The 14,409-nt window shown below is 45.1% G+C and overlaps 2 protein-coding genes across 6 annotated transcripts in view; both read left to right on the top strand.

The window, feature by feature from the left end:
* Nucleotides 1-9,100, top strand: part of fhod3a (formin homology 2 domain containing 3a) — a 44,809-nt gene extending 35,709 nt beyond the window's left edge. For 4 of the 5 annotated variants that reach the window (XM_084032360.1, XM_084032359.1, XM_084032357.1 and 1 more), the window contains 14 exons: nt 900-1,117; nt 2,351-2,686; nt 2,829-3,529; nt 3,792-3,932; nt 4,375-4,533; nt 4,617-4,799; nt 5,580-5,699; nt 5,927-6,088; nt 6,382-6,572; nt 6,872-7,076; nt 7,233-7,256; nt 7,536-7,743; nt 7,854-8,018; nt 8,547-9,100. In XM_084032360.1, the coding sequence (XP_083888486.1) occupies nt 900-1,117; nt 2,351-2,686; nt 2,829-3,529; nt 3,792-3,932; nt 4,375-4,533; nt 4,617-4,799; nt 5,580-5,699; nt 5,927-6,088; nt 6,382-6,572; nt 6,872-7,076; nt 7,233-7,256; nt 7,536-7,743; nt 7,854-8,018; nt 8,547-8,623 (2,890 nt within the window). In that variant the 3' untranslated portion in view covers nt 8,624-9,100. The remainder of the gene's footprint in view (nt 1-899; nt 1,118-2,350; nt 2,687-2,828; nt 3,530-3,791; nt 3,933-4,374; nt 4,534-4,616; nt 4,800-5,579; nt 5,700-5,926; nt 6,089-6,381; nt 6,573-6,871; nt 7,077-7,232; nt 7,257-7,535; nt 7,744-7,853; nt 8,019-8,546) is intronic. The other variant, XM_084032358.1, reaches the window with a different exon arrangement.
* Nucleotides 9,101-10,317: 1,217 nt separating this feature from the next.
* Nucleotides 10,318-13,431, top strand: LOC311027844 (glutathione S-transferase A-like). Its single transcript, XM_084032012.1, has 6 exons — nt 10,318-10,563; nt 11,170-11,235; nt 11,398-11,503; nt 12,393-12,511; nt 12,584-12,672; nt 12,773-13,431. Exons 1-6 carry the CDS (start codon nt 10,396-10,398, stop codon nt 12,903-12,905), a joined length of 681 nt encoding a protein of 226 aa, XP_083888138.1. The 5' UTR covers nt 10,318-10,395; the 3' UTR covers nt 12,906-13,431.
* Nucleotides 13,432-14,409: the final 978 nt, after the last annotated feature.

Here is a 14,409-nt window from a genome sequence, read left to right as displayed (position 1 = left end):
GGTGGAGTACAGCTTAGTGGGCATGCACAGTAAACGGCTTATCAAAGTGTCATTTATGGACATAAATAATTATTTATTTTATTTTTGAGTGTTTTACAAGCTGTCACTCAACTCCTTTATTGCTAAGTGTGTGGAGACTCACAGCACACTAACGGCTTGTGGCCAATCACACAACACACAGTTGACTCACTCGCCCTATTTGACTCTTAATCACACACACACACACACACATATATATATTGGTATCCGGTTTCTTCAGACCTCTGAAGTGGCCTGATGCTAATGAACTCTGAACAGAAGCTCCACACATTCATGGTATGGTGGTAAAGAGGAGGGGTTGGGGAGAGAGAGAGAGAGAGAGGGCTGGTAGGTTGAGTGGTAAAGTTTGAAAGGGGGAGAAAGAGAGAGGAAGGGAAAGGACGAGGAAGGAGAGCCGATGGAGGCACATCTTGAACAGGTTTACTCTGATTCACTTCTGATGTTCGGCCTTTCAGCTGCCAACATTAGCTTCTTCCCATCTCTCCCATTCTTTTCTCCTGTCGTTCTCCTTTTCCCCTCCACCTTCCTCCCTAACGCTGCCTCCTCTTCTCCACACTCCCTCGGGTTACACATGTGGACTGCTGGTGATAGCGGAGCGTTTAGCTAGACAGGAGAGGAGGATGGGGGAACTCTCGACTGCAGGACTGAATGCTTTGAATGCTTTGTTGACTATACATGGGGCGAGCTAGAGGAGTGAGGTGGGCTAACCACAGAAAGTGAGATGTTTGTGACGAATCCCAATAAAGCACCAGACTGGTAACTAGTTTAGTTTGGGGCAATTTGGCAGTGAGAGCAGCACTGCTGAGAAAGGCAAGACCGGTACTATCCTCTGATCCTCCTCCGCTCTCCTTCTCTCTCAGGTATAAGAACGTGGAGCGTCTGGCGGCAGAGGAGTACGAGAGGGAGCACGTCCGTGTGTCGAGGACTCGCCCCGACCTCAACCTGACCTTTGAACCCGCGGAGGCCTGGCCCTCGTCATCGCGCAGCAGCACCCCGTCCTCCTTCGCCTCTCAGGAGGACACAGAGGCCGAGCTCGAAGCCCGGTCCCCCACCGGCCCCTGCACAGCGTCTGAGACTGGTAGGACAGCTGAGATACACGTAGTATTGACTAACAACATGGTGTCTAACAAGTTAACAAGATGTTAGACTGACGTGTGTCCAGTAAACACAGTCTGTAACATGTAACATCTCACCGGAGTTAATGGCAATACTGTTGCCAAATCCCACCTATTCGGTTTTGTGTCAAAATATACAGTGTTCAGTATGAGAGTCGGAGTCTTTAAAACTTCAATCTGATCTGTTTTCGAAAGAAATGTATAAAATGAGCGTGTATTGTTTTGTAGAAGTATTCGGATGAACAATTTCTGCTGGCGCTAATATCAGTGAGATAAAACTGCAGCTCCGCTGGATTCAACACATGCATAGCTGAAGGCAGGCGATCTGAATCCAGTGAGAATGGTGGGTTCCACCGCTAACAATGAAAAATGACTATGTAGAGAGGTAATTACTGAAAGTAAATACACCCATTGGCTATTGCAGAAAAAATGACAGGACATGAAAGAGCATTCACTTCATGAAAATCTTGAGAATTCTTAAACATTTCAGAGCCTTTGGGTGACTTTGAATTCTGCAGGTTAATACCTGTAATTAAAACCAGAACCGGTCACTAGTTCAAGTCCTCAGAGCAATCATTCCGTCCCTTTAAATTGTTTGAGTTTGCAGCCGGCCGTTTAAATGAGCATGCAGGCGTGAGCAAAAGAGGAGAGGGCGAGACAGATTGTGGAAAATACTGAGGCGAGAGGAGGGGACGTCATCGGGGGGGTGAGAGGATATGGGTGGAAGGGTCAAATGGGGTTTTGAAAGACCTTTTTGAAAGTCTAATGGCAAAACATCTTGTGTGAGGAAAAAAAAGCCTTGTTGTGGAGCGGGGCATGCACAGCCATGAGCTGAGGGACTGTAGCTGGTGTATGAGGCCTCACGCTGTCCTGTTATTCTAACCCCGCCTGCATCACTGCAGGGACTGTGCTGCGGAGTTACGTGTTTGTGTGTGTTTGGAAATAAACAGGAACTTAATTCTTCATTTCCTGCCCATATCCTGGTCCCGCAACAACCTGGCTTTCTGTACCTGCCATATTTTCTACATTAGTGTTTGGTTGTGTGTTTTCTTATTTGTGTGTGTGAATGTGGCACAGTGGTGTCCCTGTGCAGAAATCAAAGACAGCCACGCCACGTGTTTCAGACTGTATTTTGCTGCAGTATCTGTAAAGGTTTTAGAGAGTAAAGTAACACCGATGTGTGTCTTTTGTGACAGCTGATGACTTCAGTGCCAGTATAGAAACAGAGGAAAAAGAAGCCACAGCTGAAGAGGAGGAAGAACAAAAAGAGGAGGAAGTACAGGAGGAAGTCGAGGAGGAAGTAGTGGAGGAAGTACAGGAGGAACCAGCAGCAGAAAAGGAGGAGGAGGAGAGCGAAGAGTGTGAGCAGGAACCGGAGAAGGAGAAAGAGGAGGCGGAGGAGGACAGCGGCATCCTGAGCGACAAAGAACGGCAGAATGAGGAAGTGAATGAGAAGGACAACTGCTCGGCCTCGAGCATCTCCTCTGCCAGCAGCACTCTGGAGCGAGAGGAGAGGGGCAGCAGTGACAATGGTAGGTCCTTTTGTTGTGTAGTTTTAAGTCAGTAAGTTGCTTTAAAGGATTTTATTCAGCTGTGCTCAAATTAAAAAAAAAATATTACTGTGCAGTCTTTCTTATCTCTCTCTCCTCTCAACCCCACCAACCTCCGTCTCAGGCTTTAAGGAGACAGAGGTGAATGAGCAGTGCAGCAAACTCCTCAACAGCAAGCTGTTCATGCTGGACATGCTGTACTCCCAGAACAAGAAGCCCAGTGATGAGGAGGAGGAGGAGGAGGAAGAGGATGTGGAGAAGGAGAAAGAGAAAGGAGAGGCGGAGGGCAAAGAGACTCAGGAGGATGCTGATGTGCCACGAGACGACGGCGAGGAGAGCAACCAAACGGGGGAGAAATCGGAGCACCACGGGACCATCCGGACGCTCGCCGAGCGCTTCGGAGATTTGATCAAGGAACCCGGTTCGACCTCGCCTCTCCTGGACGTCCCGTTGGAGCCCCCTCCGCCCCCACCCAAAAAGGAATCGGACACAATCTGGGACCAGCTCCTGGCCAGCCCTCGGGAGCTGCGCATCGGGGACATCAACTTCACCGACCTGACGGAGGACGATGACAAAGACATTCTGGATGCTGTTTTGATGGGAGGATGTGGCGACCTCCCGCCCCCGCCGCCTCCTCCACCCTGCATCCCTCGCTTTCCTCCGCCCCCACCCATGCTCGGCAGCTGCCCCCCACCCCCTCCCTTGATTGGGATTATGAGGCCTCCTCACCCGCCTTCCTTTAGTGCCCAAGTTCCAGTGCCTCCCCCCCCTGAGCCGCCGCTCTTCAACAAGAAGAAGAAGACAATCAGACTCTTCTGGAGCGAGGTGAGATGAGATAAAAAATCCACTTTTCTGAACTAAATTGATTCAACTTGAGGTGTTCAGGGCGCTCCTGAAAAAACACAAGGCGCTCAGCATTGCAGATGCAGCATGCAAACGGATTGACTCTCATTGAAAACAATTACAAAAAGCTGTCTCTGCCTTATCAGGGCTGAAGGAGTCATCATAAGCACAATGCTATTAATTGTGGTTGCTTTGTTCAGGGTCTCTACCTAATGCAGTCCATGTTTGCTCTGTTTGTGATCAGGTGCGTCCGACTGAGCCTCAGTTCAGGGACTACAAGCGGAGCGGGGACTCGTTGTGGTCCAAACTGGAACCAGTGAAAATTGACACAGCCAAACTGGAACACCTGTTTGAAACAAAATCAAAGGAAATACCAGTTACAAAGGTAAACAACCAGTGCCCAAGTGCCTCTCATATGTGCTAATGTTTTGTAAGATGCAATAACCTAATAGTGCCAGAGTTGTACTGTGGTCTCCTTGTCTCCATATGGTGAGCATTTAACTTCCTGGTGGCAGCAACCAGCTCTTAGCACCTACTCTGTTCCACTTTTATATGCTGACATATGACGACTTCCTCCCATTTACAGCTTATTATGACCTCAAGTACTAGTGAGGTCATATGTCTACATACATAGGACTGCACACAAATGCAACACCCACATCAACACTTACTGCAGGGACTTAACTGTAATGGTATGCTACAGCTGCATCAATGTAACCGGAGTGATGATCCCTTTAATCCCGACCCATAAAGCAGACCACACTGAGAAAGGGGGGGGCAGAGAGGGAGGCCCAGCTTTGACACGCTATGTATGTTTTTTCTCCTAGAAAACAGCAGCGGACGGCAAGCGTCAGGAGATTATCGTTTTGGATTCCAAGAGGAGCAACGCCATCAACATCGGTCTGACGGTGCTGCCCCCGCCTCGCACCATCAAGACGGCCATCCTGAACTTTGACGAGTACGCGCTCAACAAGGAGGGCATAGAGGTGAGAGATGCAGACGAGCAGAGAGGAGGAAGAAAGTGACACTCGGACCCCGAATCCTTAACCCACTCTGACCTCGTCCTCAGAAAATCCTGACGATGATTCCCACAGAGGAGGAGAAGCAGAAGATCCAGGAGGCCCAGCTGGCCAACCCCGATGTCCCACTGGGCTCAGCAGAGCAGTTCCTCCTCACTCTGTCCTCCATCAGCGAGCTCTCTGCCAGACTCCAACTGTGGGCCTTCAAGATGGACTACGAGGCAACTCAGAAGGTCTGTAAACGTGGGACAGCACTATGAGATAAAACTACAAGTTCATAAAAACTTCGGAGAAGGAAGTATAAAGCAAACATTTAAAATCATGAGTGAATGTGGTTTAATTAAAGCACAGACAGACACACAGGGCCAACCAGGTTGGAGTTAATGTGCACAGCATGTGTGCATCCGTGCGTGTCCGCCTGTGCCCGTCACTCGGTACAACATCCCTCTTTAGTACAAACAACATCCTCAAAGCATCAACATAGTTACATCATAACATCGTAACAAAATATGCACGCTTATTAGCGGCACCTTGTCCTCCTCTGGCACGCCACGTCTTACTCGGGCGAAGAATGCACCCAGGAGAAGTTCAAAGTCAAAACCCAGAGGAGGAGAAACCCCCCCAAACTGCGTTTCTGTCCTGTGAATTTTACGGCTTTCCGCAGGATGCGGTTGTCTTTAATCTCCGTGGAAGTCACGATTCCTGCCGTTCAGACGGCGTTCCCGACTCGACTCTGTGGGACGGTTTGGTAGTGGGAGGATTAATGGAGGGCAACATACCGCGCAGGCACACAAACACATGCACACGAGAGAAACCTGCTGTAATCAGAAGCACGTTGGAGAGCGGAGGCCGACCGAGACAGCAACCTTTAAACAACCTGTCATGACGTTAAGACAACGAGCGAGACGAGCTGCACCTGCTCACGGCTTTTTATAACCGTCGACTACTAAAACACGTGTTTTTGGGAGTCTTCGTTGACTCAGCTAATGATGTGTGTGTCTTTCTCCTCTCAGGAAGTGGCCGAGCCGCTGCAGGATCTGAAGGAAGGTATGGAACAGCTGGAGAAGAACAAAACCCTCCGCCACATCCTCTCCACACTGCTCGCTATGGGAAACTTCCTCAACGGCACCAATGTGAGTCATGACAGGTTCATCACTGGGACTGAATGACACGCTGCTTTTCTTCGTCGTAGTAGTAATTGTAGAGATTGTTGGTGATTTGAATGGAGTGCGGCTTTTCTAAGCCTGTCATTTGTAGATTACAAAATCACATCACGTAGCGACTAGAATTAGAGAACACATGTACCTTATAATAGCACCCCAGACACATTGTCATTATGTCTCTGATTGTTTGTGTGCAGGCGAAAGGCTTTGAGTTGTCATATCTGGAGAAGGTTCCAGAGGTGAAGGACACGGTTCACAAGCAGTCTCTGCTGCACCACGCCTGCTCCGTGGTGGTGGAGAGCTTCCCTCAGAGCACCGACCTCTACTCCGAGATCGGAGCCATCACGCGATCTGCAAAAGTACGCTGGAAAGCTTGTATGCGTGCTGTGTTGCATCCCCACACGGGAACTCATTTTCAAGCTGGTTTCAATGTAAAAGAAACATAACTTTCCCTGCTGCCTTATGAATGCGAGTTGCAGTAACTGAACTCAACTTGCAACTTTCTTCCTGTATGATGTTGTACAGTGGAGCTAAAATTTGGGAAGAAATACAGTTACAAAGATGACTTCCTTTATGTTTCGTCTTGAATACATTTTTTTTAAGTACCTGCCTTCTACGAGTCCCTCGTGTGAAACAACATCTGTTCTTTCAGGTGGATTTCGACCAGCTGCAGGAGAACCTGTGTCAGATGGAGCGGCGCTGCAAAGCCTCATGGGACCACCTGAAGGTGATCGCCAAGCATGAGATGAAGCCCCAGCTGAAGCAGAAGATGTCGGACTTCCTCAAAGACTGCGCTGAGAGGATTATCATCCTCAAGATAGTTCACCGCAGGATCATCAACAGGTAGTTCCCCTCGCAACAATGTCTCCCAATAACTCAGGTATCGTAGTATTGATCACCAGGTGTGTTAAACCATAAGCACACTGTCTGCTTTACATTTGTAAACACAAGTTTGAACTTAATGTAAAGCAGATATATCTCACCTGCACCCAGAATGCACCTGTAACCAATTAGATCACTTAGAAATCAGAGCACAGAACACGTTTTAGGATGCTGGTTTGCTTTTTGGTGTGCACAACAATTGAGGTCTATATTTACACGTGAAAATCTCATATCTCCTTTCCTCCCCGTCCATTTCCTAGGTTCCATTCATTTCTGTTGTTCCTCGGCCATCCGGCCTACAGTGTGAGAGAGGTCAGCGTCCACAGGTTTAGCAAAATCCTCAGTGAGTTTGCGCTGGAATACCGAACCACCCGAGACCGCGTGCTGCAGCAGAAACAGAAACGAGCCGACCACCGCGAACGCAACAAGACCCGAGGAAAGATGATCATGGATGTGAACACTCCTGTGAGCATCATGCACACAGACACACACAGACACACACAGACACACACAGACACACACAGATACGTTCCACTCCATTTACCTCTCCTTCTCTTTCCAAATCTGCTGCTGCTTTTATTCTTCATTTCCTTTGACTTTCATTCTTTCTTTCTCCTGTAGTCTGATGATGAAGAGGAGAGGGAGGTATCAACATAAGTGCCGCATGTGTGTGTGTGTGTGTGTGTGTGTGTGTGTGTCTGTGTGTGTGTGTGTGTGTGTGTGTGTGTGTGTGTGTGTGTGTGTGCATGAAACCACTTACCCCGACTGGACCACTTTACCTTCATTGTCACTGATTTTAACAGCAGGACAAATTGGATGTTTTCCTTGATGCTTCAGCTTTGGCATGTTTGCGTCAAAGCCTAAAATATTTCAAATACAACCTGCCAAAATCTCATTCCACTCAATTCTGTCTCTCTACTTCAGTGTGGTCGGTACGGCTCCAGCAGCAGCAACAGCGCCCCTAGTGGCAGCCAGGAGGCCGAGCATCCTCAGGGTCTGGGCCACACTGAGGACGCGGCAGAGCACGAGCACATGAAAGCCATGCTGAAAACCAGCATCAGCGGTGTGGACAAGGAGTCCAGCGGCGTGCCGGGGCTTCGGACACGGACAAGATCCCGGCCTGGAAGGGGAGGTGAGGGTGACAGGAAGTTCCTTACATGGTCACAGAGAAGGAAACAAGAGCCACTGCACTATAGAGGGTTTCTCTGTCCATGACATTATCCTTCTGTTCGGTTGGTTCAGGTCGCAGTATGTCGGCGTGGACGCCACCGGTGGAGGACGCTCAGATAGGTGGAGACGATGACGCAGACGAGATCATGGAGCGTATAGTGAGGTCGGCCACTCAGGGTCCAGGAACCAGAGCCCAGCCCAGAGAGAGGAGGAGGTCCAGGGCCAACCGCAAGTCATGTACGACCTGAATGCTAACTTCTGTCCCAAATCAATAGCACTTACTAAAGCTGGTTCCTCATGTTGTGTGTTCACTCTGCAAACATGACAAGATCATGTCGATTCAAAGCTGTCAATATGCACACTTAGCAGTTTTAACCCTTTGGCAATAAAATGCAACTAAAGAAAATCCATAATTAAAAATGTGGCTCTTTCTCCTCATTCCTCATTAAGGTCTGCTGACAAACTTGCCGGCTTACAGTGCACTTAAGTGATGAATGAAATTGAAATGCTGACTTCAGTGGCCTCCATGTTTACATCTGTGTGACAGCATAATGTGTGTGAAGTCTTTGTTTGTCTTTTGCACATCTGGGTCAGTTCAGGTCCGTGTTCACACTGGAACAATAACGTGAACCGCCAACCAAAAACAAATTGATCTGAGCAACACATCTAAATTGACTACTATGGCTTGCAGTGTGAACGTAGAATGGCTGGATCAATTTTGAACCGAATAAATAACTTTCCAAATCTCCTCTCTTCTCCTCACAGTGAGGCGGACTCTGAAGAACGGTCTGACCCCAGAGGAAGCTCTCGCTTTAGGACTTACAGATTCACCAGATACATAAATGTGATCATCCAAGCTCCCGGCTGTTGCCATGGAAACACGGCTACAGTCATCAAAGCGGCATCTCCCAGCCGTCTGCCTTTGCCCCACAACAGAGTTGTACTTCACCAGTCCCAAGCCCCTTTAGGTTTTTTGCCAGCTGCTAATTTTGTCTAAGTGAGGAAGCCGGCGCCACGATAGTGTTTTTGTTGCAACGCACAGAAAACGTAACCCTGAAGAAAAATAACTGATGAATTAAACCTGGCAAGGAAAAGACCATTTAAATTCAGTGACACTGAACAACTACATTGTTTTCAATCTTCACATATATTTGAAATGCATTAGTCCAAAGGGATACTTTTTGCTTGTGATATCCTTGTGATATCCTGCAGCTGTGACTTCACCATTTTTTTTTCATTTATTTAAGCTGTGAATTTCAGTTGTAAAGATTAACTGACCGAGGAGGAAGTTTGATTTGTTCAAAGAATCCCCGAGATCACCAAGAACAAAGAGGCTCACGAAGAATTGTCCTTGCAATTCAACGGAAAACGTTTGCTTCTGCAGCTGGAAGTTTGACGAGTGACGAGTGTAGTTGTGTTTAGAAGGAATGGGAAAGCTTTTCAATCTGATGTGATGTGCCTTTCCTTTAAAAGGGACGATACTGTACCTTTCCGCCATCTCGCCCCCGTTTTCGTTCGTTACTTCTCCCATGACTCCCAAATGTCACATTCACAGGTGTAGTTATGTTGAGTATGACTGTTTTTTATTTTGGCAAAATATTTATTTGCAAAGCTCAGACATGTTGCACCTTACTCATCATGAATAGTTTCTAATGCTGAAATGAACGACTGATCCAAAGCACAGTCAAAAGGAAGTATTTATCTCAGAGGAACTGTTTGTAAAATGTAAAAAGACAAAAAGATAAAGACTTTTTTTGTATTTGAATAATCTATTTTAAAGGACATGCAGAGAATTCTGCATTAAAATGTGTAAATGCCCTTTTCAGCTGCCAGGTACTAAATACCGTAGTACTACAGTGTGCATGTTTAGTGCTGTTCATGTGATGTATTATTTTTGTAATTTCTGTAGAAACTTGTATTATAGTGTGAAAGAAAGGGTAAGGAAATAGGCTTTTCTGTGAATTTCAATAAAAGAAATTAACAATGTGGTCAAAGCTTAAATATGTATTTTCAAAGTAATGCTCTGTGCTGAGAAAGGGGAGCAGGCTTTTGGGCCTTTACTTTGATCTCTCACATTGTGATCTCTTGATGAGGGGAAATAACGCTGCGTTAATATAATGTGGCTGAACCTGAAACCATGGTTACATACACTTTCACTTGAAATGCGTGTATACACACTCTGCAATAAAACAAATAAAATAAAAAACATTGAAGTGTCATTCGTCTTGACTGCACTTCTTTAACACACTAGAAAACGTATCTGCTGACCAACCTTTGGATTAACCCAGCGTTAGGGCCAGCTGGCCCCCAAACTGAATTACTTCAACTGTAAGAAAGCCCATTGAAAACACTTTTTTTTTAAACAAATTCTGTATTTATTAAATGTGTTTGTTTTAACGCCCATGAAGTCATGATGAAGTGAAATAATTTGAAAAGGGCTGTACGTTGTCTTTCCTCCTCCTGGCCAGTAGGTGGCGATATGCGCTTGAATGAGCCCCATGACATGTGACAACGTGTAACAACAACAAAGTCCTTTTTCTAGTGCGCAGTCTCTTCGACAGTAGAACTGTTCCGCTGCAGCGACAGGACCCACCAGGCTGTTAAATCTGCAACCATGGCCCAGGACATGACGCTGCTGTGGGGCTCCGGCTCTCCTCCCTGCTGGAGGGTCATGATCACTCTGGAGGAGAAGAACCTGCAGGGCTACGACCAAAAACTGCTGTCGTTTGAGAAAGCGGAGCACAAGTCACAACAAGTGTTAGATATAAATGCCAGGGGTCAGGTATGGAGTTAGTAACCACAGTAAATATTCGATTAATTCAAGTTATTAACGTTATTAACTAACGTCACCCTTGACATTTCCCTCCCCCAAATAACCGCAACAGCTAGCATAATATTTACTTATAAGGCGCCGCCATACTCCATTGAAAACCTTACAGTGTTTTTCCAGACAAAACAAAGCATACTTTCTGACACGTGACTAACGTTTAGTCAATGATGATAATCACTTGAATTGTACTTCGGCTTGTATTAAATTCACCAAACAGCAGTTTTAACAGGAACATTTGCATTTTTGGCTTTCATAAAAGATTATATGCTCAGTAACTGACAAATGATCGTCTTTAATTGACTGTATTTTGCAGGTAGTTTGGCGTTATTCAGCCAACAGGAGCATATACACTCAGCGACACAGGGCTCCTTGACAGCAAAAACAAACTACTCTTCTCTGGAGAAATAATAAGCCTCTATTGGCCTCATTAACCGCCATGTTTGCTTAGTCATGCTTGTGGTGCATCTTAGCAGGTTGTCATAGTGGCATTTGCACTAAGGCAGGGGACGCTGGTAGTAGTTAGTTAACTAAAATCTGACCTTTTTTTTTTTTTTAAAGCTTCCCTCTTTCAAACATGGTGACGTCATCGTGAATGAATCCTGTGCAGCTTGTTTTTACCTGGAGGTGAGTGAATCTGCCCCATCAACTCGCAAATATCAATTCAACAAGCAATATATATATATATATATATATATATTTTTTTTTTTTTTTTTTTTTTTTACAGTTACCAAAACTAAACATTATGAAGTGTAACCAAAATGGGTTGTTGTCTTCTCTTCATGGCAGAGTCGGTTTAAGTCTCAGGGAAACAAACTGATCCCAGACAGCCCGGCAGAACAAGCACTGGTGTTCCAGCGCACGTTTGAGGGTCTCACATTCTACGAAAAACTCAGTAAGAAATCATTCAATTCTCTCCAAAATCCCCTTTTCATACAAACACAGCAGATAGTTTCTGGCACGTATAGCAAAGTGTGATTGAAAGGTAAAGACTAGTAATATTCTCCATTTTCCAATTGTTAGCAAATCCCATTAAAACGCCAACAAATATAGGTGACGTGTTTCCTTCTTGGCATGAATCAGAATGAGATACTTTATTAATCCCTCAGCTAATTATCAGGTAACTGCAGTTTCTCCATTAGAGTTAGAAAAAGAAAAAAAGAAGAAACATGCTCATTAATAAGGGCCTGTAGACAAAGTAATGTGACAAGCCATACACATAAGTAGTCAAATAAGTATAAAATAGTTGCATATAAAAATAAAGACACCACACTTCTGTAATGTATGGATATAAAAACACTACTACTATTTGTGTTGATGCTGTTGAGGTAGTAGTAATATGTCATATTGAGGAAGTAGTTTTATAGAATATAGTGCACATAGATATTATTGCACATAAATAAAGTTTGACAGTTAAACTGTACTGTGTATTGCATACGTAGTTTGGCAGTTATACTAGTAAATAAGAATGATTGCACATGAGTAACTGGGTAGGATAATTGCTATACACTCTTTAATAATAAATGGTGACTGTTTAGCATGGGCACGTAGTTCCTAGTTTGTTTTGAGTCGCAGACTGTACACTGACCCGGTGCTTGAAACATTCATTGAAATAAGTGTGTGAAACTTTATATTTGTGGCCTGCTTTTCATACTGTGGCATAGCAAAACAATACATTATTCATACTTGAAATTCTACACTTAAGTGATACGCTGTGCCAAGGAAATGACATCATACACCCAGTGAAGACACTGTCCAGTGAATGTGTGTGTACGTGCTTTCAGATGCTGTTATCTACTATGACTGGTTTGTCCCTGAAGAGGAGAGGCATGACTCAGCGCTAAAGAGAAACAGGGAAGCTCTGGCTACTGAACTCAAGCTGTGGGAGGGTTACCTGCAGAAGGTAGTGTATGCACAGTAACACGCACACAAACACGTTCAAACATTATTTATTTTTTCGCCTCTTTCCTTCAAGCTGGGTCTGGGCTCTCACCTGGCCGGACCATCCTTCTCTCTGGCAGATGTGATCGTCTTTCCGACTGTTGCTACCCTCTTCAGATTTGGGTATGTGAGAGAAGGCTGTTGCATCCTGCAGAAGTCGCACACACAAAACAAGTGATGTCAGTCGTGACAGTTCAAGTGTCTCCTGCCTTCTTTTCTTAAGGTTGTCTGCTGAGCATTACCCTCAGCTGGGAGAGTATCACGCTCTGTTGAAGGAGCGGCCCAGCATCAAAGCCAGCTGGCCTCCTCACTGGCTGGAGAACCCAACGGGACAAGATGTTCTCAAGGACCTCTGAGAGCCACTCACACTTTACAATCATGTCAACCTGTAATGTTTTGGTTTCCCTAAAAATGCTTTTGGTGAATATAGTATGTCAAATATGAGCAGCTTGTTTACTAATTCTGATAATGTCGGGCAAAGAAAGTGTTGATATTACCTCCATGCTCCGAGTGTGTTAGTGTTACAAGTGCAGACATGTTCTTTTTTCTAACTAACAATTATATTAAGTTTAAAGGTTTTCGTCTTAGAGTTCATGCAACATGTGATGTTTGCAGGCGGACAAAACTTCCTGAAACATCCACTTCTTTATGTCTTGTATATCGATGTCTGTTGACTAATACATGTACAAGTCAATAAACCAGCAATTCTTAATGCATTTTGAGTCTTGTAGTCCGTTGTCTTAGTTTTAAGATGTCAACCAATTGATTGTATTAAATAACCTCCATTGGAGTTGAGCATGTTTTGTGTTTCCAGCATATTGCCTCTGCATCTAACATGAGCCAAATAAAACAAAGATGTCTGCTGGAGGCCAAGAACAACGTCTAAGTAATATTAGATATTATATGATATATTATATTAGAGTTTGTTTATCGCTGCTGTATTTCAAAATATGACTGAGTGGTTTTATTGCTTCAATACTCATGCCTACATTGGTTTTCCTCTGCACAAAGGTAAGTGGCATGCCCTGTGTAAGCATGACTTTGCATAAATTACATGAGATCATTTACATTACATGCAAATGTTTTTGTGGAGTGCAGCGCTTGGTTCAGACAATCACAGCAGCTGAACTGTATATCACTAATAAAAAAGACAGACTTGTGTAGATGTAGATTGTTAACATGCCTATGTGGGTTCAGAACCTGCAGCTTTAACAGGTCTGCTTCATACAGCAGCACTAGAGGACTGGTGCAAAGTGACCCCCTGTTCCTCATTGGCTCATTTAGTTTCTGACTGATACCTTGGACTCGGAGCTTCGCCCGGAAGCTGATGAGTACAAAGGGAGTTGGTAATTTTTATGGAAGAGATCAAATCACTCCTGTGGCGGCCCCGTCCAATCAGCAGGCTCCGCTGCCTGTGCATCATGACATAAGGAGACGTCAATGACTACGCAGTTTATAAAAGCAGTTATCTGATCAAATGGTGTCTTTATTTGCCGTTATACGGTAAGATCATTGAATGGATGCCGGGTGCAAAAAGGCCTCATGCAACCGTAGTGGTTGAAACATAAACTGGTATGAGAACTGCATCCTTGAAAAAGAGCCTCTATATTAATATTTTATTCCATTCAGCCGTGGCACAGAGGGAGCAGTCTATTGTCTGTTGCATGAACATGTGTACGCCAATGTTGGTCACGCATGTCAAGCAGAACCTGTCCTCCAGCTCCTTGCCTTTATATGCTTTGTCAATAGAAACTGTTAACGTCATGCTCGTCAAGCAATAAACTGACCTGCACACTCAGGTCATGTTCACTCTCTACAAAGACAACCTGCACACAGACGGACATGACACTGGCAGTCGTT

The sequence above is a fragment of the Eutrigla gurnardus genome (assembly GCF_963514095.1).
Source record: "Eutrigla gurnardus genome assembly, chromosome: 17".
NCBI lineage: Eukaryota > Metazoa > Chordata > Actinopteri > Perciformes > Triglidae > Eutrigla > Eutrigla gurnardus.
This window is presented reverse-complemented; position numbering and strand designations above follow the sequence as displayed.